General features: G+C 34.8%; 4 protein-coding genes across 4 annotated transcripts; 2 read left to right on the forward strand and 2 right to left on the reverse strand.

The window, feature by feature from the left end:
* Nucleotides 1–2,006: 2,006 nt before the first annotated feature.
* On the forward strand, nucleotides 2,007–6,054 carry LOC114352933 (uncharacterized). Its single transcript, XM_028304701.1, has 5 exons — nucleotides 2,007–2,033; nucleotides 3,142–3,349; nucleotides 4,344–4,472; nucleotides 4,959–5,111; nucleotides 5,715–6,054. The coding sequence occupies exons 1-5, from the start codon at nucleotides 2,007–2,009 to the stop codon at nucleotides 5,918–5,920; spliced, it is 723 nt and encodes a 240-aa protein (XP_028160502.1). The 3' UTR covers nucleotides 5,921–6,054.
* rtv (QVR superfamily protein rtv) lies at nucleotides 5,944–8,201 on the reverse strand. Its single transcript, XM_028304954.1, has 3 exons — nucleotides 8,003–8,201; nucleotides 7,487–7,663; nucleotides 5,944–7,008 (listed from the first exon to the last, which is right to left on the reverse strand). The coding sequence occupies exons 1-3, from the start codon at nucleotides 8,061–8,063 to the stop codon at nucleotides 6,806–6,808; spliced, it is 441 nt and encodes a 146-aa protein (XP_028160755.1). The 5' UTR covers nucleotides 8,064–8,201; the 3' UTR covers nucleotides 5,944–6,805.
* A 2,165-nt stretch (nucleotides 8,202–10,366) lies between these two features.
* LOC114353072 (uncharacterized) lies at nucleotides 10,367–15,807 on the reverse strand. Its single transcript, XM_028304894.1, has 4 exons — nucleotides 15,800–15,807; nucleotides 15,415–15,576; nucleotides 12,931–13,106; nucleotides 10,367–10,576 (listed from the first exon to the last, which is right to left on the reverse strand). Exons 2-4 carry the CDS (start codon nucleotides 15,534–15,536, stop codon nucleotides 10,386–10,388), a joined length of 489 nt encoding a protein of 162 aa, XP_028160695.1. The 5' UTR covers nucleotides 15,537–15,576; nucleotides 15,800–15,807; the 3' UTR covers nucleotides 10,367–10,385.
* A 151-nt stretch (nucleotides 15,808–15,958) lies between these two features.
* Nucleotides 15,959–18,383, forward strand: Aly (aly protein). Its single transcript, XM_028304884.1, has 2 exons — nucleotides 15,959–16,080; nucleotides 16,469–18,383. Exons 1-2 carry the CDS (start codon nucleotides 16,062–16,064, stop codon nucleotides 18,151–18,153), a joined length of 1,704 nt encoding a protein of 567 aa, XP_028160685.1. The 5' UTR covers nucleotides 15,959–16,061; the 3' UTR covers nucleotides 18,154–18,383.
* Nucleotides 18,384–18,690: the final 307 nt, after the last annotated feature.

An 18,690-nucleotide genomic window follows, 5' to 3' on the forward strand; every position in this document is an offset into this window, starting at 1 on the left:
TTCCAGGGCGGTGGTAAACAGTTTTGGAGATATGACGTCTCCCTGTCTTACCCCTCGCTGCAACTGGATAGGTTTCGAGTCCCGATCCTGGAGGCGGACCAGCGTTGCCAGTTTTTTTTTTCGCCAAGTCGGGACTTTAGTACTTTTTGAGTGAAAATAGCGGGATTCTTCCGTCAGAAGCGGGACATAGTAAAAAAACGTATGTAATCAAAGGTTTTTCAAATATTTATCTTTTTATTTGACTTAAAATTACGTTTACGTGACAATGGATAGCAAAACTAGCCATAGAAAATGTATTTTAACAAAAAAATAATATTTTAAATCAGATTTACTCTATCGTTAAATTCGTGTTTAGAATAAAGAAAGAAAAAAAAAACAAAAATCGAAATAAAAAAATTATTCTTTAGAATAATATGGCGTTTCAAACAATAGTCTGGTGAAGTGAGTGTCTCTCTCCGAAAAGCGGGACAGAGCCTGTCCCGCGCGGGACATTTAAATTTGACTTAAAAATCGGGACGTCCCGCCAAAATCGGGACGTCTGGCAACGCTGAGGCGGACCGACATTGTGGCGTTTTTGTACAAACCCCTCAACACTTCGATATATCGATAGTCAATTTGGCACCTTTGGAGAGACTGTAGCACTGCCCAGGTCTCGACCGAATCGAAGGCTTTCTCATAATCCACAAACGCCAGGCAAAGTGGTTGATTATACTCCTCGGTCTTCTGTATAATCTGCCTTAGCGTATGTATGTGGTCTATGGTACTAAACCCTTTCCGGAAACCGGCTTGTTCGGGAGGCTGGAAGTCTTGAAAACAGCTTGTAGACATGGCTCAGAAGTGAGATGGGTCTATAATTCTTCAACAAGGTTTTGTCACCTTTTTTGAAGAAGAGTACCATCACACTTCTGTGCCATGTCGTAGGCGTTTTTCCTTCGAGGATGACGGACTTGAACAGCTTCTGAAGAGCCCTTAGTACCGGCGTTCCGCCTGCCTTCAAAAGCTCAGCCGTGATTCCATCATCACCCGGTGCCTTGTTGTTCTTCAGCTGTTAGAGAGCCATTCTAATCTCGTACAGACTGACGTCCGGGATATCTTCGGTATAGTGTCGGGTCAGTCTAGCTCTTGGGTCTCCTTGCCGCTTATGTTCTTGTATACCTTGTTGACTGCTCTGTGGTTGCTCGCGATTGCTGACTCCTTGTTTAGCGCCACTTCGAGTAACTCCTTCAGGGACTTTTGTGAATCCTCCTCACAAAGTCTATCCTGCACAGGCCCTGGCCTCAGACCTGTCACCAGTTTATATTTGACAATGGCTTCCATGCTGCTGGCTGGAAAATTGCAATCTGTCGATGCCTCACGAATTCGAGAATAGAATTTCGCCACACTCTCGCCGTCATCTTGTCGAAGCCTATCGAACTCAATCACCTTTCTGTAGTGAGAGATGCGAGGTTTAAAGCGAAGTTTGAGTGCATCTTCGATTTGCTTGTAGGTTTTGGTAGATGGTAAATCTGGGTGCAGAACGTTCTTCAATGTTTTGTAGACTTCTTCATGCAAACTTACAAGTAAAGATGCCACTTTTCTTTCTTCAGGGATAGCATTTGCTTCGAAATATTGCTCCATGCGTTCCAAGAAACATGCTATGTCCTCACCCTCCTCGTAGGGTTTCAAGTTGTGGCCTATGCCGCCTTGGCCGCCGATAAATGTTTTGCTCGTCGCCATATTTGTGATGTCTCCGCCTTGGAGACGTAAATAAAAGTTGTTTCTATTTGAAGATACTGTCTTTTATTTTCGATTAAACACAGAGCTTACAAGATTGCCTATCGCCATTTTGTCTGGCGTATCAAGAAGAAAGAATCTCGGATACACATCCTGAATAATGCTTTTAAACTAGCTACGTTTGGATACGCGCTTATAATAACAAATTAAATACCGATATAAAATAACGATACATAACAGCTTCAATTAAATTATGAAACATCTAACAAAAATATATACAATATTTCAAAAACATGACTATTCCGCGTAGTGAGAGTGAGGTACTGATATCAAGTTTCACAGTTCTAGCATTTTGTACATTGTAGTAAGTGCTATCTATGGTGCTATGTTGCTACAAAATTAATATGATGTAGGTACGTAGGTTCGTACGTACGTTACGTACGTTTAGGCGCAGATTATAAGGAAAAGTCAGTGAAAATTTTATAAAGGGTTGACTCTACTTTATTCCATATGCACATACCTACGTAAACTGCTTATAATTTATTACAAAGAAAAAGTAGGTCCTGAGAAAGCAAATGCATACTGGTTGCCAAACCTGTCGTTCCATACGTTTGTTAGAGCTTGGGAATACAGGAAACTGTAGGTTTAAGTCACATGTAAATAACAACAATGAAATGACAAAGGTTTTTTTTCCACACTGTTGGGCGTCATTCTCTTGGATGCCATAAGTTTAGCAATAGGAAATTGTAGGGTAAGACTACTTAGATCAAGAATTCTATATATTCTCTGTAAAGATTTAATCTATACTAATATTATAAATGCGAAAGTAACTGTCTGTCTGTCTGTCTCGCTTTCACGCTTAAACCACTGAACCGATTTTGAATTTGGTATAGAGATAGTTTAAGTCCCAGGAAAGGACATAGGATAGTTTTTATCCCGATTTTTGAAACAGGGACGCGCGCAATTATTTTTTTTCTGTGACATACAAAATTCCACGCGGGCGGAGAGCTAGTTTGCTATAAAAGAAACACAAGGCTTGCTAAATTACTAGCTAGTAAAATATGTGATTTGATTCTATCTTGAACATCTTGTTCGTAGAAGTAGATCCCAATACATACTTTCATATCCTTTCATTCGTCCCATTCGTCATCCAGACGACGAAGTTATTAATGACTTTGGAAAATACTTTTAGAGAAACGGACTAAACAAAAGTTTCCCCATTATTTCAGTCATGCGTATTATTGACCATTAATAGTACCTTATTGTCAGTTCCGGTTAATTTAATTTTCCCGATTAATCATGTACCTAACCTACTACTCAACTAAGCCAGTCTTAAAATTAATAATGTTAGCATGTGAACTAAGTTAGTAGTACCTATATTTTTAATACAAGAATTAATTATTTGTTTTTAAACTGCTTTGTCCACAGAGAACGACGAGCCGATCATTCAAGAGCGCCTTCAGTTTATGCCTATACCTGGTCCAGTTAACGCAAGTGCTGGCTGGAACACAGTTCGCGTCACACGTCAGCATCAACACTCCTGCGAGGAGTTTCAGCCATGGAGTAGGGGACCCTGTGTCGTCGCTTGCGCGGAGGTCCTATCACCCGGTTAGGACAGTCTCCAGGAGTTTGAGAAGTAAGCATACCTAGTCATAAAAGTGACCCTCTAAAGTCCTCATAAAACAACCCCGATATTTAAAATCACCTTCCGTTGACTCTACAACTACTGCGTACTATACCATCATACCTAACGAAGATTTATGTTTACAAATATGTACTTATACCTATAGTAGGTAGGTACATGTTAACTACGATCGGTAGGACAAAGGCAGTAGGACCACGTGGCCATAGGGAAATCAGAAAAGTTAGTAAAATGTTGATTCTTACTAAGTACCTACTGCATAGGTAAGTTATTATTATTTATTTATTTATTTATTATTCATTATTGAGCAATTACATATTTGATCCAAATAGCGTCCTCAATCCTCTTTAGGTTTGTCTAGACACTATTGTTCTCTATACAAATAAAAACAAACAAAGTAAAGATGTGTGAAAATGTTTTAGGTTAACATTGTTATTAATTAATTATTATTTCAGATGAAAAACATCATTATAACTGGTCATTTGAAAGTCAGACTAATTAACACCAATCTGTTATTTGATCAGTAACATTGTTCATTGTATTCAAAATTAATATTGCAAAAATACAGGAAACAAACAGCATAATCATAAAATGCAATGAATTAATTTGCCAAATTAATATAGTAGTTATAAGTAAGTACCTATTGATTTAGGTAGGTACTTAGGTAAGCCTAAGTACCCAAATCAACTGTAAGACTGTAGACTACAGGATTTTTATCGGCAAATTTTAGGTCGGCTTCTAATTTTTATGTGAAATCGGCCGAAACCAAATAAGTAGGTATTTGTAATGCACCTGTTGCAGCCGGAATACTTAGCCCAACAAAAAACTATAGACCGACAAAAAGCTAGTCTGCGGAGACGCTACTTGCCAAGCTTGTAGCGAGCTCTCCTGAGATATTATTGCAATCCTTACTTGCAAGATATACATCCTCCACGTTTCTCTTTCAACCATTTCTTCTATCGCAAATTACTAGCCGTCTTATCCACAGGACCGCAGCCATCCCAGGCGCACGAAGGCGGCTACCCTCGAGTGCGGCCCACGATACCATTCAACGACGAAGATACGAGGCGCGGGAACGCGCTGAAATACCCCTTGTGGCAACATAACAACTTTATGGGTATGTTTCATGTTGTGGTGTGGTTCGTCTCCCTTACAATTACTATTATTCCCTTTAACTCTATCCAATAATATTCCTTTACAGTTATACTTAATTTTTGCTCAATTATAATGTTGTTTTGTAATAAATTTAAATAAAAAATATGAAGCACTTCAAAGTGCTCATACCCATTGACTGGATTATCTAGTCCTTCCAGTCTGCCATCAATGATATCGGGAAACGGAAATTCTCCAATTTTGTGTGTGGGTAGGTACATGGGTACCTACCTCAGATCATAGAAGGGAAGTAGTACTTAAGTAAATGCATAAAGTAAAACAGTGCTTTCGAAAAATAAAATTATGATTAAAGTAGGTATGCCTACAGAAAGAGTGGGTCAAGTGGAGTGTGCACCAGTGTGCAATCAGAGCCTTAGATTGGACATAACGAGTAGGGGCAAATCTGCGTCTTACCTATCTCATAATCGTAAGTTTATTCTCTACATTTCAGACGTGTCCATCCCACTGCTGCCTCCGTCCCCTTACAAAGTGGACTCGCCAGACCCAGAGTCTCTGTGGCCCGAAGGCCTCTTCTTGCCTCCGGTCGGTCCTCCGAGATTCGGGCACTCCATATCGCGAGCCGACGGCAGAGATGCATCGTCAGGTAAGTTCGACTAAACATCATACAAAACAGGATGTTCTAAAACTGAACAACCAGCGGGTACCTACTGGGCTCATAGCTCTAGACTCTAGAGCTATGAGCCCAGTAGGTATCCGTAGAGTCTAGACTGTCAAAACAGCACTGACAATCATATAAAAAAATATGGAGTGCCCATGATAGTGTAGTTACAACTGATAGCAGTCATAATAATACATAACACTCCATTTGTTAGCAAAATTTTCACAATAACCTTAAAATCATGGACACCCTGTAAACGAAATTTTTTGAATTTGAATTGAACGGTCTCGAGATAGCATCTGCTATCGTCTTACTTCGGATTCTGATTGGATGCTGTCCATTATCGATAGATAACGATTCAAAATTATGATAGTAAGGCATTAATAATTGTTTCCTTATCTAAAATTTCTGGATTCAGGTAATGTAATTAACAATCACAAGAACAGTGATAAGACCCGGAAGTGGTAGCTGATTCGATAAAATGATATAAAATCATCTCGAGTGACTGCCTACTGAATCGCCTTCGGTGGCACAAGGTTAGACACTCGTAAATCGATAAGAGAATAATGAATTAAAATTCAATTTCAGAAGCTGCACCCCATGACCCATACCTCCTGGAAGGTTCAGAAGCGATAGCAGCAGTAACGAGATCAAATCGCCATGGAAACCTCTTCTTCCACGAGATCCCACACATCCAGTCTTTACTAGAAAACCAAGAGTTGAGGATCAGCAATCAGCTCAAACCACACCGACTCGGCAGCATACGCTACACCTGGCCGTTCAATCGGCCATAGCCTCCCAAATAAAACAACTGCCATGCATGTAAACTGTATTATATTTAAAAAACTGTAAAAAATACTCATTGATATAATAAAGTCATAATTATATACACTAGCTGCATTTGAAAATAAAAATATACCTCAATAAACATGTCTTTAAATTGGAATGTATAGAGTGATACAGAATATTAAGTATCTTAAAATTAAAATATCTTATTCCTAAATTACCCCAAATGTTGGGGTCAGACTATTAAGTTGGACAGTTACAGCCACGGGCTGAGACAAGGCAGTGCTAAAGCTATTAAGTACATAATAAAATAAATGAAATTTCTATCCCCACATATTTTTGAGTAACATTCTTCTATCTAATAGACATTAAATTTCACATCTTGAGTATTATAAGACTATAATGCATAGCCTGGAATATAAAAAAATATACAATGTCTAAAAATTTAAGTTATGTGAGCTGCTGAAAAAGCAAACTGATTGATATAAATTCATGGTAAAAAATATTTATACAAAATATACATTATTTACAGATACATTATCATCACAGTTACATTCTCCCAGCGCATTCTTTTATGGAAAAGTAAACCTGCACTCAAATTACCTATTTCATTGTCACCTAAATATACATAAAGTAACAATATATTTCAATATAAAAATAGTTTCTAAGTAGGTATTAATCTTTTTTGCTAAGTACTGTAACTGAGTACTTAGCAAATATTTTTTACTTGAGATTAAATATAGGACAATAATAAGCTAATAAAAAATATTACTAGCTACCATAAGAAAAATCCAGTCTCCTCAAAATCATTAGAAGTTGTTGATGATCACTATTAAATAGTTTGCTAGCTACCTTTATGAAATACTTCTTGATATAACACACTGTTTTTTCTTCTATAATAAATTGAATATAGTAACTAATGTAGCTATAAATAACGACAGTGGAAATGCCGTGATTTTAATAGCAGAATTGCACAAGTCTCCATTGCAAAAACACATGTAGACTTTTTTATGATTCCACATAGTGTAGGCACATCTCTCTTCATAGTCGTTTGGTGGCCGCTGCAAGCACATTCTTTGTGTAGCTGCACCATAATCTGTAATACATCACAATCACTTTTACTTCAAATAGGTGAATAAAATTAAATCTTAAATAATCAAAATATCTTCAATATAAATAATTAAATGATTCAAACTTAAATCAAACAAGCTTTGATTCAAATTCAATCATTACAGTTCACAAGAATAAAAGAATGTTATTTCCAAATACTATGCAGAAAAGAATATTCCTATAAGTATTAAGAAGTTATTACAGGTTCATAATTATTAAAAATTATGGCATTAAGAGTTGCGTCTCAAATTAATTACAAATAACTTGAAAAAACCAAACTGCCTAAATTAGGAATCGAACCCACAACCTTCCGCTTGCAGAGGTGACTGCTATTCTATCTGAGCTACTTAGACACTGGTTGAACCCATTGTAGGTTCGATTCCCACCACAAGCAGCTAAATTTTTTCAAGTTATTTTTAAATAAGGGAGTACTTATTAAAATATAATATTAAAAAACTATTTACCATCTGTTCGGAATGCTCCCGTGGTGCCTTCAATGAGCTTCCCGCACCAGCCAGAAGGACAAGCCACTACATGGATCCCCATTTCTGCTTCTGGTTCTGTGACATTGAATGGGAATGGATCTCCACATGATCCCAGTTCACCTCGAGACCTGCACCTAAGACATCTTTTTTGCAAACCTGGAAAATAAAGTGGCCAGTTACAATGAAGGTTTAATATAAATGTTCAAGGAACATTTAATGGTAATGATATGGTAGTGATAATTAGTAAACTATTAAATCATTTAATGAAATCATAATTAATAAGTATTACAAAATAACCTGTTTTTTAGTTCTAATGCTAAGTACATTGGTTAATCTGGACATTCTGAAGGCATCTGTGTATATGAAAAGCATGAATTAACGTTCATAACTATCTTACACCCGAATATAATGTGAGACTATTGTTCATCAAATAACTCTCACTTTACCTTGAAATTATATCCGTGTCACTACATTACATTATAGTCAGGAACTTACCATTTGCTTCTCTCAACACAAATATCCCAAGGAGCAACAAAGTCACAGCACTGTAGTTCATTTTGGCATCAACAACTACAAAATGACAAAGATTTCTTTTGGTAATTAACTTTTAAAAGTTTTCATTTTCTGTAGATAAAGTTATCTTTCTCACCACCACAAACAAAATTGCTACACACACATACAAATACTTTCACCAAGTCTTTTGACAGCAAAAATGACAGCTATGACGACATTTCCTACGACAATGATGTATCAAAAACCGGTTTTTGTCTAAAATATCTTATATTGTTCATCTTTTTTGATGTTGGCAATACACGTCAAGGCCAACTTGATTTGTGCCATTTTCAAGTTTCAAGTGGGAAGAGTTACAAAATGGGACCAAGTGAGATGGGACTTAGAAATGTTAAAATGAAGGATGCTTTACTGAGACTTCTTAAGGACTACTTGAGCGAATCTGAAGAATCCGCTGCATTGTTTTGTTTCATTTGCCCACGCTCATGCTAATTCACGAACACTTAATGGTTAACAATCCGCCATTATTACGCCATTAATCGGCTTACAAACCCATTTTACCTAGCACCCTGTATACTCAAAGGACATCATCCATTTTGGTCCAAAATCAAAAGTGCCGGCCAAAAAATAAAAGTGCTGTATTCTGATAGAATACGTCCGCTTTAGCATTTATTACTATGGCACCAAAGATAAAAGTCAGTCGTTTCATATATTTTTAGAACTCAAATACTACGATGCACAGTGATGCTACAGCTTTGGTGTCATAGTAACAAATGCTAAGGCGGACGTATTCTGTCAGAATACAGCACTTTTTTTTTTATTGGCCGACATTTTTGATTTTGAACAAAAAATGTATGAATAGTCGATGACTTTTAGATCTCAAATACTCGACGCACAGTGGAGCTATGGCTTTGGTGCCATAGTAACAAATGCTAAGGCAGACGTATTCTGTCAGAATACAGCACTTCTTTTTGTTGGCCGGCACTTTTGATTTTGGACCAAAAATACAGGGTGTTTGGCGCATCGTGTGCCAAAATGATTTGGTGGATAGAATGGGTCATTTCCTATAATATTTTCAGCCCCCATAACACGTTCTATGCCAGGCGGCTACTTTTATATTAATTTTTTTAGTAATTCCACCAAAATACCCAAATCGCATCATTTAATTTCGATTTAAAAAAAAACTACTAGGCGTAGCCTCAAAGTAAATATTTTGTTTTGACGTGCATTGATGTAGGGTTGCATCAAATCTAAATTTACTGGCAAATATCATCTAGTTTTTTTTTAATTCAGCTTTGTAGTTTTCCGAAAAGTTAAAAATGGACTGAACATTTAAGTTTACATGGCTATAAAAAAATAAATAAAAGAGATAGCGATCTTCGGATTTTATCAAAACTTCTCTAGTCTATCCCCATTTAAACGGTACACTAATCTTGTTTAAATAACAACAATTTTCGTCTTTAATTTCAAGAAATCCACATTGAAAAACGAAAGGGAAAAGGTTTTTACATTGCATAAGATAAATATTTTTTACCTGTTAGGTGTTTAATAACGTGCTATTCACACAAAAGGGGCTATAAACACAAATTTCGCAAATCAGTCCGAGTAGAGTCAATGCACTAATTTAAGGAATTTGTGAAGTTATTGTTTTATTTAAACAAGATTAGTATACCGTTTAAATGGGGATAGACTAGAGAAGTTTTGATAAAATCCGAAGATCGCTATCTCTTTTATTAATTTTTTTATAGCCATGTAAACTTAAATGTTCAGTCCATTTTTAACTTTTCGGAAAACTACAAAGCTGAATTAAAAAAAAACTAGATGATATTTGCCAGTAAATTTAGATTTGATGCAACCCTACATCAATGCACGTCAAAACAAAATATTTACTTTGAGGCTACGCCTAGTAGTTTTTTTTTAAATCGAAATTAAATGATGCGATTTGGGTATTTTGGTGAAATTACTAAAAAAATTAATATAAAAGTAGCCGCCTGGTATGGAACGTGTTATGGGGGCTGAAAATATAGGAAATGACCCATTCTATCCGCCAAATCATTTTGGCACACGATGCGCCAAACACCCTGTATATGAAACGTGGATGTTGTCCATTAGAAATTAAAACAAAACTGCTAACATTGTCGCTCCGTTTCACATTTACCGCCAAGAAGTCAAATTTCATCCTTCCAAAGAGTCTTTAAAATATAGTCAGTAGGGCTGTTAACTGTTCTTTTTGTACTAACTAATTTTGAAAGTATTCGACAGACTGGTTGAAAATTTACGTCATAATATTTTCTATCGTTATTAAACACTTTAAATGATATAATGTGTGATACAAATATAAAAAAACTATCACGTCCTTTATTATTTATTAATAATAATCTTTGTTTAAAAGTGTTTCACGTTCACAATTACCACCATTATGAAACTTTTTTCCATAGTTGAGATTCATCGGATCTGCAAAAGATGTTCTTCGGTGCCAAGCTACACACAAACCAGCGCAGTAGCATGTGAACGTTAATGATAGTATAAATCCCAAATAGATAGAATAGCGAATAAAATCTGCAATTGGAAAAAGATTATTAAATAAAAGCAACTGCATTCTCATCATATAATCATCCTTATAACCATAAAAACACTGTTATGATGACTCTCTGACTCCAGAATGTCTATATTGATAATGGTTCTGGATGAACATTAATAAATTACGCCGTCCAATACTTCAAATGTAAATTACTCATTCATGGTCATCATCATCATCATCATCACATCAGCCCCCCTAGACAAGTGGCATAAGGCGAGTTTTTGTTTCAAAAGACCTTATTCACTGGAGTTATTTATACAGGGTGGCCAAAACAGTGAGGTCTAAAAGAAAAATTTAGATTCCTTACCTCAAGGTGTACCTAAATCACCCCCATGTATATTATACGATTGTGCTTAGTTTAGGAGATAGAGTTAATTTTGTGATATTTTAAAATTTTATGACCTACCTAGTAGGCTTTAAACATTTTTATCTTTTTTTTGGGTTGACTTTTTTCAGATTTCTTTTTTTCGACAGATTTCTTATGAATTGCAGATGTTTGAAAAAAATAATCACCTTTCTATCTTTGATTTAAGGTACAAAAGTTTTGCTAGAAACATTAAAATTATGCTTTTATCAGAACACTATCAAATTTTCAACTTAAAAGTTTAAGTAAAAAAAAGAACTTCCATAGGTCCAAAACCATTTTAAAAACTGCGCCGTTTCCTGAACATTCATAATAATACAAAAAAAGATCTACTTAATAGGCCACTATTTCCTGTAATTGGTCCACTAAAGTGGTAAGTCGGAGATTCCGTTACATGTTTTTTACTTTCTTAGAGTGAATTAATATTGGGAATCCTCTCAGTTTACATTACGTAGAACAGATTTAGAGCAGTAACTGGACAGAACATGATTTTATTCTAAACGAGGAAGCTCTTGCCTTTCATCACACCTGGTGGAAAGTGATGATTATGCTGAAGGTGGAAGGAAACTTCAACTACAAAGGAACTATGGCTTCCTACCTCCAAATTCCGGAACACATTGTTATTTTAAGTATGTTTTGATGAACATAAACCAAATATTCCTCCTTCTTCTTCTCACTGTAGTAGGTATTTCAAGGGTAATAGTAAAATGTAACAACTGCCTCTGTCTTCAAGTGGTAAGAGGTAAGCTTCAGAGGTCCCGGGTTTGATTCCCAGTGGAGGTGAAATTTTCTGCTCGGTTTGGTTGGTGGTAGGGTTTGATCTAAGTCTGCCTGGCTAGCAACTCTATTTTCCTAAGTCTGTCACTATAACAATAATGTTAAAAGCATTACTGTATTCCGGCATTTGGAGGTAGGAAGCCATAGTTCCTCTGTAGTTGAAGTTCCCTTCCACCTTCAGCCTAATCATCAGTTTCCACCAGGTGTGATGAAGGGCAAGAGCTTCCTCGTTGAGAATAAAAACATGTTCTGTCCAATTACTGCTTTAAATCTGTTCTACGTAATGTAAACTTAGAGGATTCCCAATATTAGTTCACTCTAAGAAAGTCAAAAACATGTAACGAAATCTCCGACTTACCACTTTAGTGGACCGATTACAGGAAATAGTGGCCTATTAAGTACATGTTTTTTTGTATTATTATGAAATTTCAGGAAACGGCGCAGTTTTTTAAATAGTTTTGGACCTATGGAAGTACTTTTTTTTACTTAAACTTTTAAGTTGAAAATTTGATAGCGTTCTGATAAAAGCGTGATTTTAATGTTTCTAGCAAAACTTTTGTATCTTGAATCAAAGATAGGAAGGTGATTATTTTTTTCAAACATCTGCAATTCATAAGAAATCTGTCGAAAAAAAGAAATCTGAAAAAAGTCAACCCAAAAAAAAGATAAAAATGTTTAAAGCCTACTAGGTAGGTCATAAAATTTTAAAATATCACAAAATTAACTCTATCTCCTAAACTAAGCACAATCGTATAATATACATGGGGGTGATTTAGGTACACCTTGAGGTAAGGAATCTAAATTTTTCTTTTAGACCTCACTGTTTTGGCCACCCTGTATTTTATTTATATTACGCACCGTAAAGGGATTATTTACAAGCGATCTAAAAGTGACACTTTCTGGCCCGCACGTCATTTATTCTCCAATACGCCGAATTTTATTTAGCGAGCTTATTGAAAATTTTAAAACCCTATGATAATGCTAAGCAAGCTAGAATACATAATATTATGCATTCCTATTCGCGTCCACCACCATTTTCCCGAAAAATGCGACGGGTTCCTCTATCTATAAAAACAGTGACAGTACTATGTACCCACTATACATTATTTTATTACATCGTTATTAAAATATAGAGTTATCCGTCGTTTGGACGGGAAATAGTTTTTTCATAATGTGATTGGAAGACCTTACCTTGATTCAACATTTTAGCCATTGACACCACTTTAATGGAATATTCTCGAGCTTTGACATTATCTATTGTGCATGTATAATTGCCTTCTTCGTTTTTAGTTGCATGTAAAATGTATAGTGTATCAAATAGATCAATAGTGATATGAGGTTCTTCTCTCTTATCAGCCATGTTATTTCTACGGAATAAAATATATTAACAATAGTAAACTTGCTTATAATAAATTAAATAATTACTTAAATGTATGCATAATGACTTATAGTATCAATAAAATCATTATTTTCAATAATTTGATGATTATTTTATTTGCCACTTAAACGAACTTAATGAAAACATGGTGGTAACAAAATGTTGTTTTATTTTTTCTGCAACTAATGAGCAATACAGAATCATTTGATACATTATCTTGAAAATCGAAGTCAATTTTAAGAGTGAATGGATTTGAGTCTGACGAATACTACCCAAGATCAGGTGTCAGTCAAGAGCCCCGATTACGGTAATTTTTAACGTCAACAATCCAGACACGCTTCTCGATTCTGCGATACGATTGGTCGTTCAACAGCGTACGTCAGCTGTTTTGACCAATCGTATCGCAGAATCAGAAACGCGTCTGGATTGTAGACGTTAAAAGTTACCGTAATCGGGGCTCAGGTAGTACTCTTGGAGACATGCTTTTCTTAATCTTTATAAATGACCTACCTACATGTACAGGTACAACAATGGAATTAATAAATTCAAAGACTTTTGTGTAAATAAGCAATAATTAGTGACGTTGAAATCTGGACATAAATGTATTTAACTCTTATTCTTATTAGTATAGTAGGTAACTAGGACTAGGTATGACGTATGAGTCATACGTCCGTACCGTATAATACATAAAAGTCCATAATAGAATGTCATACGGTATGACATTCTATTATGGACTTTTATATATTTCATTTTAATCTTATTTCCGTACCGCGCGGGAATAACTTGACATGTCATTTTTGCGTACTTTTCAGGGGAGCGATTTTAAAGTTTAGAGTTCTCTGGTAAATCGGAATTAATGATAATTGATATTTTTATGATTGAAATAAGCTAATTTGATGCGTATCTTTCGATTGGCGTAAGAATTTGATTAAATTATCTTCTTAATCTATTAAAAAAAAGACTTGTCAAGTTGTGTACCGACGACTTGTCAAGTTATTCACCAAAGAAAAACAAACATTTAAGGTGTAAAAATTGGATTTAAGTTAATTATTTTGAATGAAGTTTAAGTAAAAAAACAAAACATAAAAATAGAAGATATTTTTATCACTTTTGCAATGAAATAGTAACAAATTTATTAGAAAAATCAAATATAATCGCAGATTATGATCGCTTTTGATCAGATAATTGTACGTTTACTTAAAATTAAAAAAAAAGAACAAATAAAAGAACAAAAGCCATGCTTCATAACAAGCACAATTAATTTTAATTATTTTAGGCTTACCATTAGGCTTAAAATAATTAAAATTAACTGGATATATTTTTGCGTAAGGTCGACACGCCCTTTCGCGTCCACCGTCCAGTTCACGTCCAAATGATGGATCACTCTAGAACGTAAGCTATTGCTATGATTCCCTGAATGTATGACAGGTAAACCCACATTAAAAAAATCTTATAGCATGCTACCGTTTTTGCCAAAAATAAATCCCACGTGAGCAGGTGCGCGTTTCAGGGGTTGCTAAGTAAAAAATATTTAAAGACACTCGAAATCCTGACAATGTTATATTTTAAAAACTGCTAATGACACATATAAAAATATGATTATACGAATGTAATAGCTGGATAACTCCAAATATCCAAACTCTTGACAGTGTGCATAACTAGACAACTGCACATATCATGGATATGTTTAGTACTCAGAGGGGATCATAACTTGATAACTGTTTTTGTCAAATTAAAAACGAAAATCCATAAATGTATAAGTCGAGATATTAACTAATACATGTTCTGACATACATTGATAAATCGAAATATAAATGTTTGTACGAATAATATTAATTGGATATATCGTTATGTCAAATATTTATTGCCTAAATTAGAGATATTTACTTATGAACAAGAGCTGTATTTCAAGTATTTTTGGGTATTTCGAGTTGAGTTTTTTATACCAGAAGGGTATAAGGTAGAGGAAACGTTTAAGCTAATAAAAAAAAAAAGTGCAGGTCGAGATGTCAAGTTATTCCCGCGCGGTACGGATTTTTCCTGCTTAGTGCAGAGACCGCCAGAATAATTTGTACAATGTGACATCTTTTAGTAATAAATACTTTTTTTTTACTTTTTTTTTATATTATAAATTTTATCTGTATTGTATAACTTGTTGGCGCGTTGGACTTTCTGTGAGCCTTCAAGCAGCAGAATTACAATATAAATAATGTCAGACGACGGTTTAAGCCATCGTCAGATTTTGTTGAATTACGTAGAATTCTTTGTTATTCAGCGAAGTTCCGAATATGACATACCGGTATGATGTGTTCAATAACTTCATATCTTTGTACCAATCTATTTTACATCCAAATGGACTTTCAGAACAAGATAATGTACAGTGCCCATTCTCAGCAATCCTTAAGTCAAATTTGTGCATTTGCTCAAAATCTTCAGTTATTTTGATAGAATCATTATTTCTATAAAAAATAATAAAAAATGTCAGCAAGTGGTTTTTCATAAAACGCGCAATGTGCGTTGGTGGAGTTGAATGGGTTAACTTACAGATATAAAATTATTACTATTGTGTCTGTGATAAAAAATACAGTTGCATTAGTCCTATAAATAACGTTAGCTGTTGTTATTTAGCTAATAGCTACCTCTACTTCTAATAACTACTAATTAGTTGACAAAAAGGTTTACCCCCCGTTATTCGATGTTATTAATGAATCAAATGCACCATCATGTAGCGTAAAAAATAAAATGATAAACCATAACATGGGATTGAAAATAACCATTACATTAAAATTATCTGGGGGNTTGTTTTTTTACGGTTTTTTCAGATTCCTCTTCCAGAAGAAAAAAAACTTTGTGCCATTTATCTCCGATCGGTAAAATAACGAAATGTCAGTTTGCTCTTCTTGGCGCTATCATCTTCAAATAAAATCAAATTTACCACATCAACATGGCGGATAAATCGGAAAGTAAGTTTGTTTTGTACATTTTAAACCATAAGAATTAATTTTAGCTTAATAACTTACCAATTTAAATTTTCTATCAATTTATCTTCATAGCCGTTAATTATTTGATGAAGCTATCCCCCGTCGCTTAGTTTCGAATGCTATGTTGAACGCTGGATTCAAAATTTGAAAAAATTCAAATTTCATTGCGAATTGTCAATGTATTTTATCGAAATTTAAAAATTATCCGGACTGATTTTACTCCAACATAGTTTTGATTGCCCAAGTTAACCACTTAGTTTTCAGCCTTCGGGTCCCTAAATAAATACTGATTTGGGACTTGAGACATTTACAAAGTGAGAGATCGTTTTCGCAGTGCATTTCTGTTAACCACAACTTTGTTTCTTTTTAGGAGACCAAGATGGGGAAAATAATTCGGTGCGATCCAGTGTCAGGGTTAAAGATGAACCAATGGACTTCGAATTGCCTGAAGAAGCTGAAGAACCACCAGCCTTTGGCCCAGCTGCGCTCGGCCTTCATAGAGTGGGTACGAAATTACCCCCAAAACCAGCTCCAAGTGAGCCTGTACAAAAGTTAAATGCAAGAGGTATGCCTGCTAGAATCAGGAAAAAGAACAAATTCATATTTGTTGATGATTTTGTGAATACTTCTCCTCCAAGACAGTCTCCCAAAAGAACACCAAAAATTCTATCAAAAACTCCAAGTAAAACTTCTAGTGCTAAGAAACAGAAGTCTCCAAGTAAAGTACAGAGAAACCATGATAAAGCTGAAAGTATAGCTACTCAGTCACCTGATCGCAAGTCTGGTCAACGAATTGGTATGAGACTAAGAAATTTGCTCAAATTACCTAAAGCACACAAGTGGGTATGTTTTGAATATTTCTACAGTAATATTGACAAGGCACTGTTTGATGGAGAGAATGATTTTATGATATGCCTCAAAGAGTCATTTCCACAACTAGCGAATCGTAAGTTAACTCAAGTACAATGGGCCAAGATTAGAAGAATGATGGGTAAGCCCCGAAGATGTTCTCAAGCATTTTTTGCTGAAGAAAGGAAGGAATTGGAAAGGAAGAGAAAGTTGATTAGATTTATTCAACAAAGAAAAAATGCAGATTTATGTATCAAAGATCTGCCGAATGAGATACCGATGCAGTTAGTAGTGGGCACAAAAGTGACAGCCAGACTTCGTAAGCCACAGGATGGTTTATTCACTGGTTGTATAGATGCTGTTGATACATCCAACAATACATACAGAATATCATTTGAAAGGCCAAAATTAGGTACACACTCAGTGCCAGATTTTGAGGTGTTGTCGAACGATCCACCTGATACAATATGTCTTTCTAGTATCACCCAAAAGTTCAGACCTCGGTACGTCATGCAAGGAATTTATAATTTACATCAGCCCACTACACCCAATAATAACAACACACAAGGAGATCCTTTAATTGGCTGCTCGGACTTAAAGAAAACTGTTGAGCCTACAATCACCAGCTATCCTTTGGCTTTTATGGAGTTAATAGTGAAACTTACAAAAATCCTCCATGCAAAAAGAAATAAAATAAACAGACTAAAAGAATATAACAGTGAAGCTGAAAAACGTAAATGTTTTGGACAAAAAATGCCTGAAGATTTTGAAAGAAAATATGCTGCCATAGTTATTGACTTAGAAAGAATGAACATGGACTTACAGGAGTATATTAATGAAATACAAATTTACTGTCAGCAGATTGCTCCAGGGCCTAGCTTGGCAGCAATGCTAGCACCATCACATTTAAGAGAAAAATGTCGCGAAGAGGCATCTTACTTAGTTGAGAAAAATAATAATGGATCAGTCAAGGATGAAAATTTAATAGACATTATTACTGATTTGACAGCATTGATGTTACAAGTTAAAAGTTTATCTGATTCTGATCAAAATGCCTACGAATTGAGCGTACTTCAAGGAACAATGGATCAAATTAAACTCAAATTAAAACCACACCATCAAAAAGTATTCCAAAATAATATTGAAATTCATATGCATAGAATACAAATGGGTCTGGGGCAAACTTCATCAAGTAGTGGCACATAAAATGAATGCATTAATTATTATGTACCAAATATTCAAATTTTAGCTTTGTTGATAATGAATTTGTACATTTCAAATCTGAATTATGGCAGTATCATTTTAAACTTTGAGCAAGTGTAAACTTCTGAAAAATTAAAACTATTTTCAGTCTTTAAAAATTATAAATAAGTCTGTATCTATTGTATGATTATTGTAAGAAGCAATTTTATTACCTAATAAAATAAAATATTTACATATTTTTATTTCATTTCATTTTTCTTCCTATTTGTGTAACATGAATCTTGTGCTCAAAAAAAATCAATAAAAATTAAGTATGAAATTTGTAGGTACACCGAGGTACACAAACAAAAGTAATATAATATTTTGAGCATTAGAAAGCAAGTGAGTAGGTTGATTGTTGTGCTATGGTTGTTTGCGCTGGCGATATGACGTCGAAGGGAAGCGTCTACGCGTCTATAACTTTATCAAACTAGGTTTTTAAATTATTTTTTATTAATAAATTATTGATAAAAATTGTGTTTTTGCCTAAAATAAGACATA

This window comes from Ostrinia furnacalis, unplaced genomic scaffold (assembly GCF_004193835.3).
Source record: "Ostrinia furnacalis isolate ACB-3 unplaced genomic scaffold, ASM419383v2 OfSCF0155, whole genome shotgun sequence".
Lineage (NCBI taxonomy): Eukaryota > Metazoa > Arthropoda > Insecta > Lepidoptera > Crambidae > Ostrinia > Ostrinia furnacalis.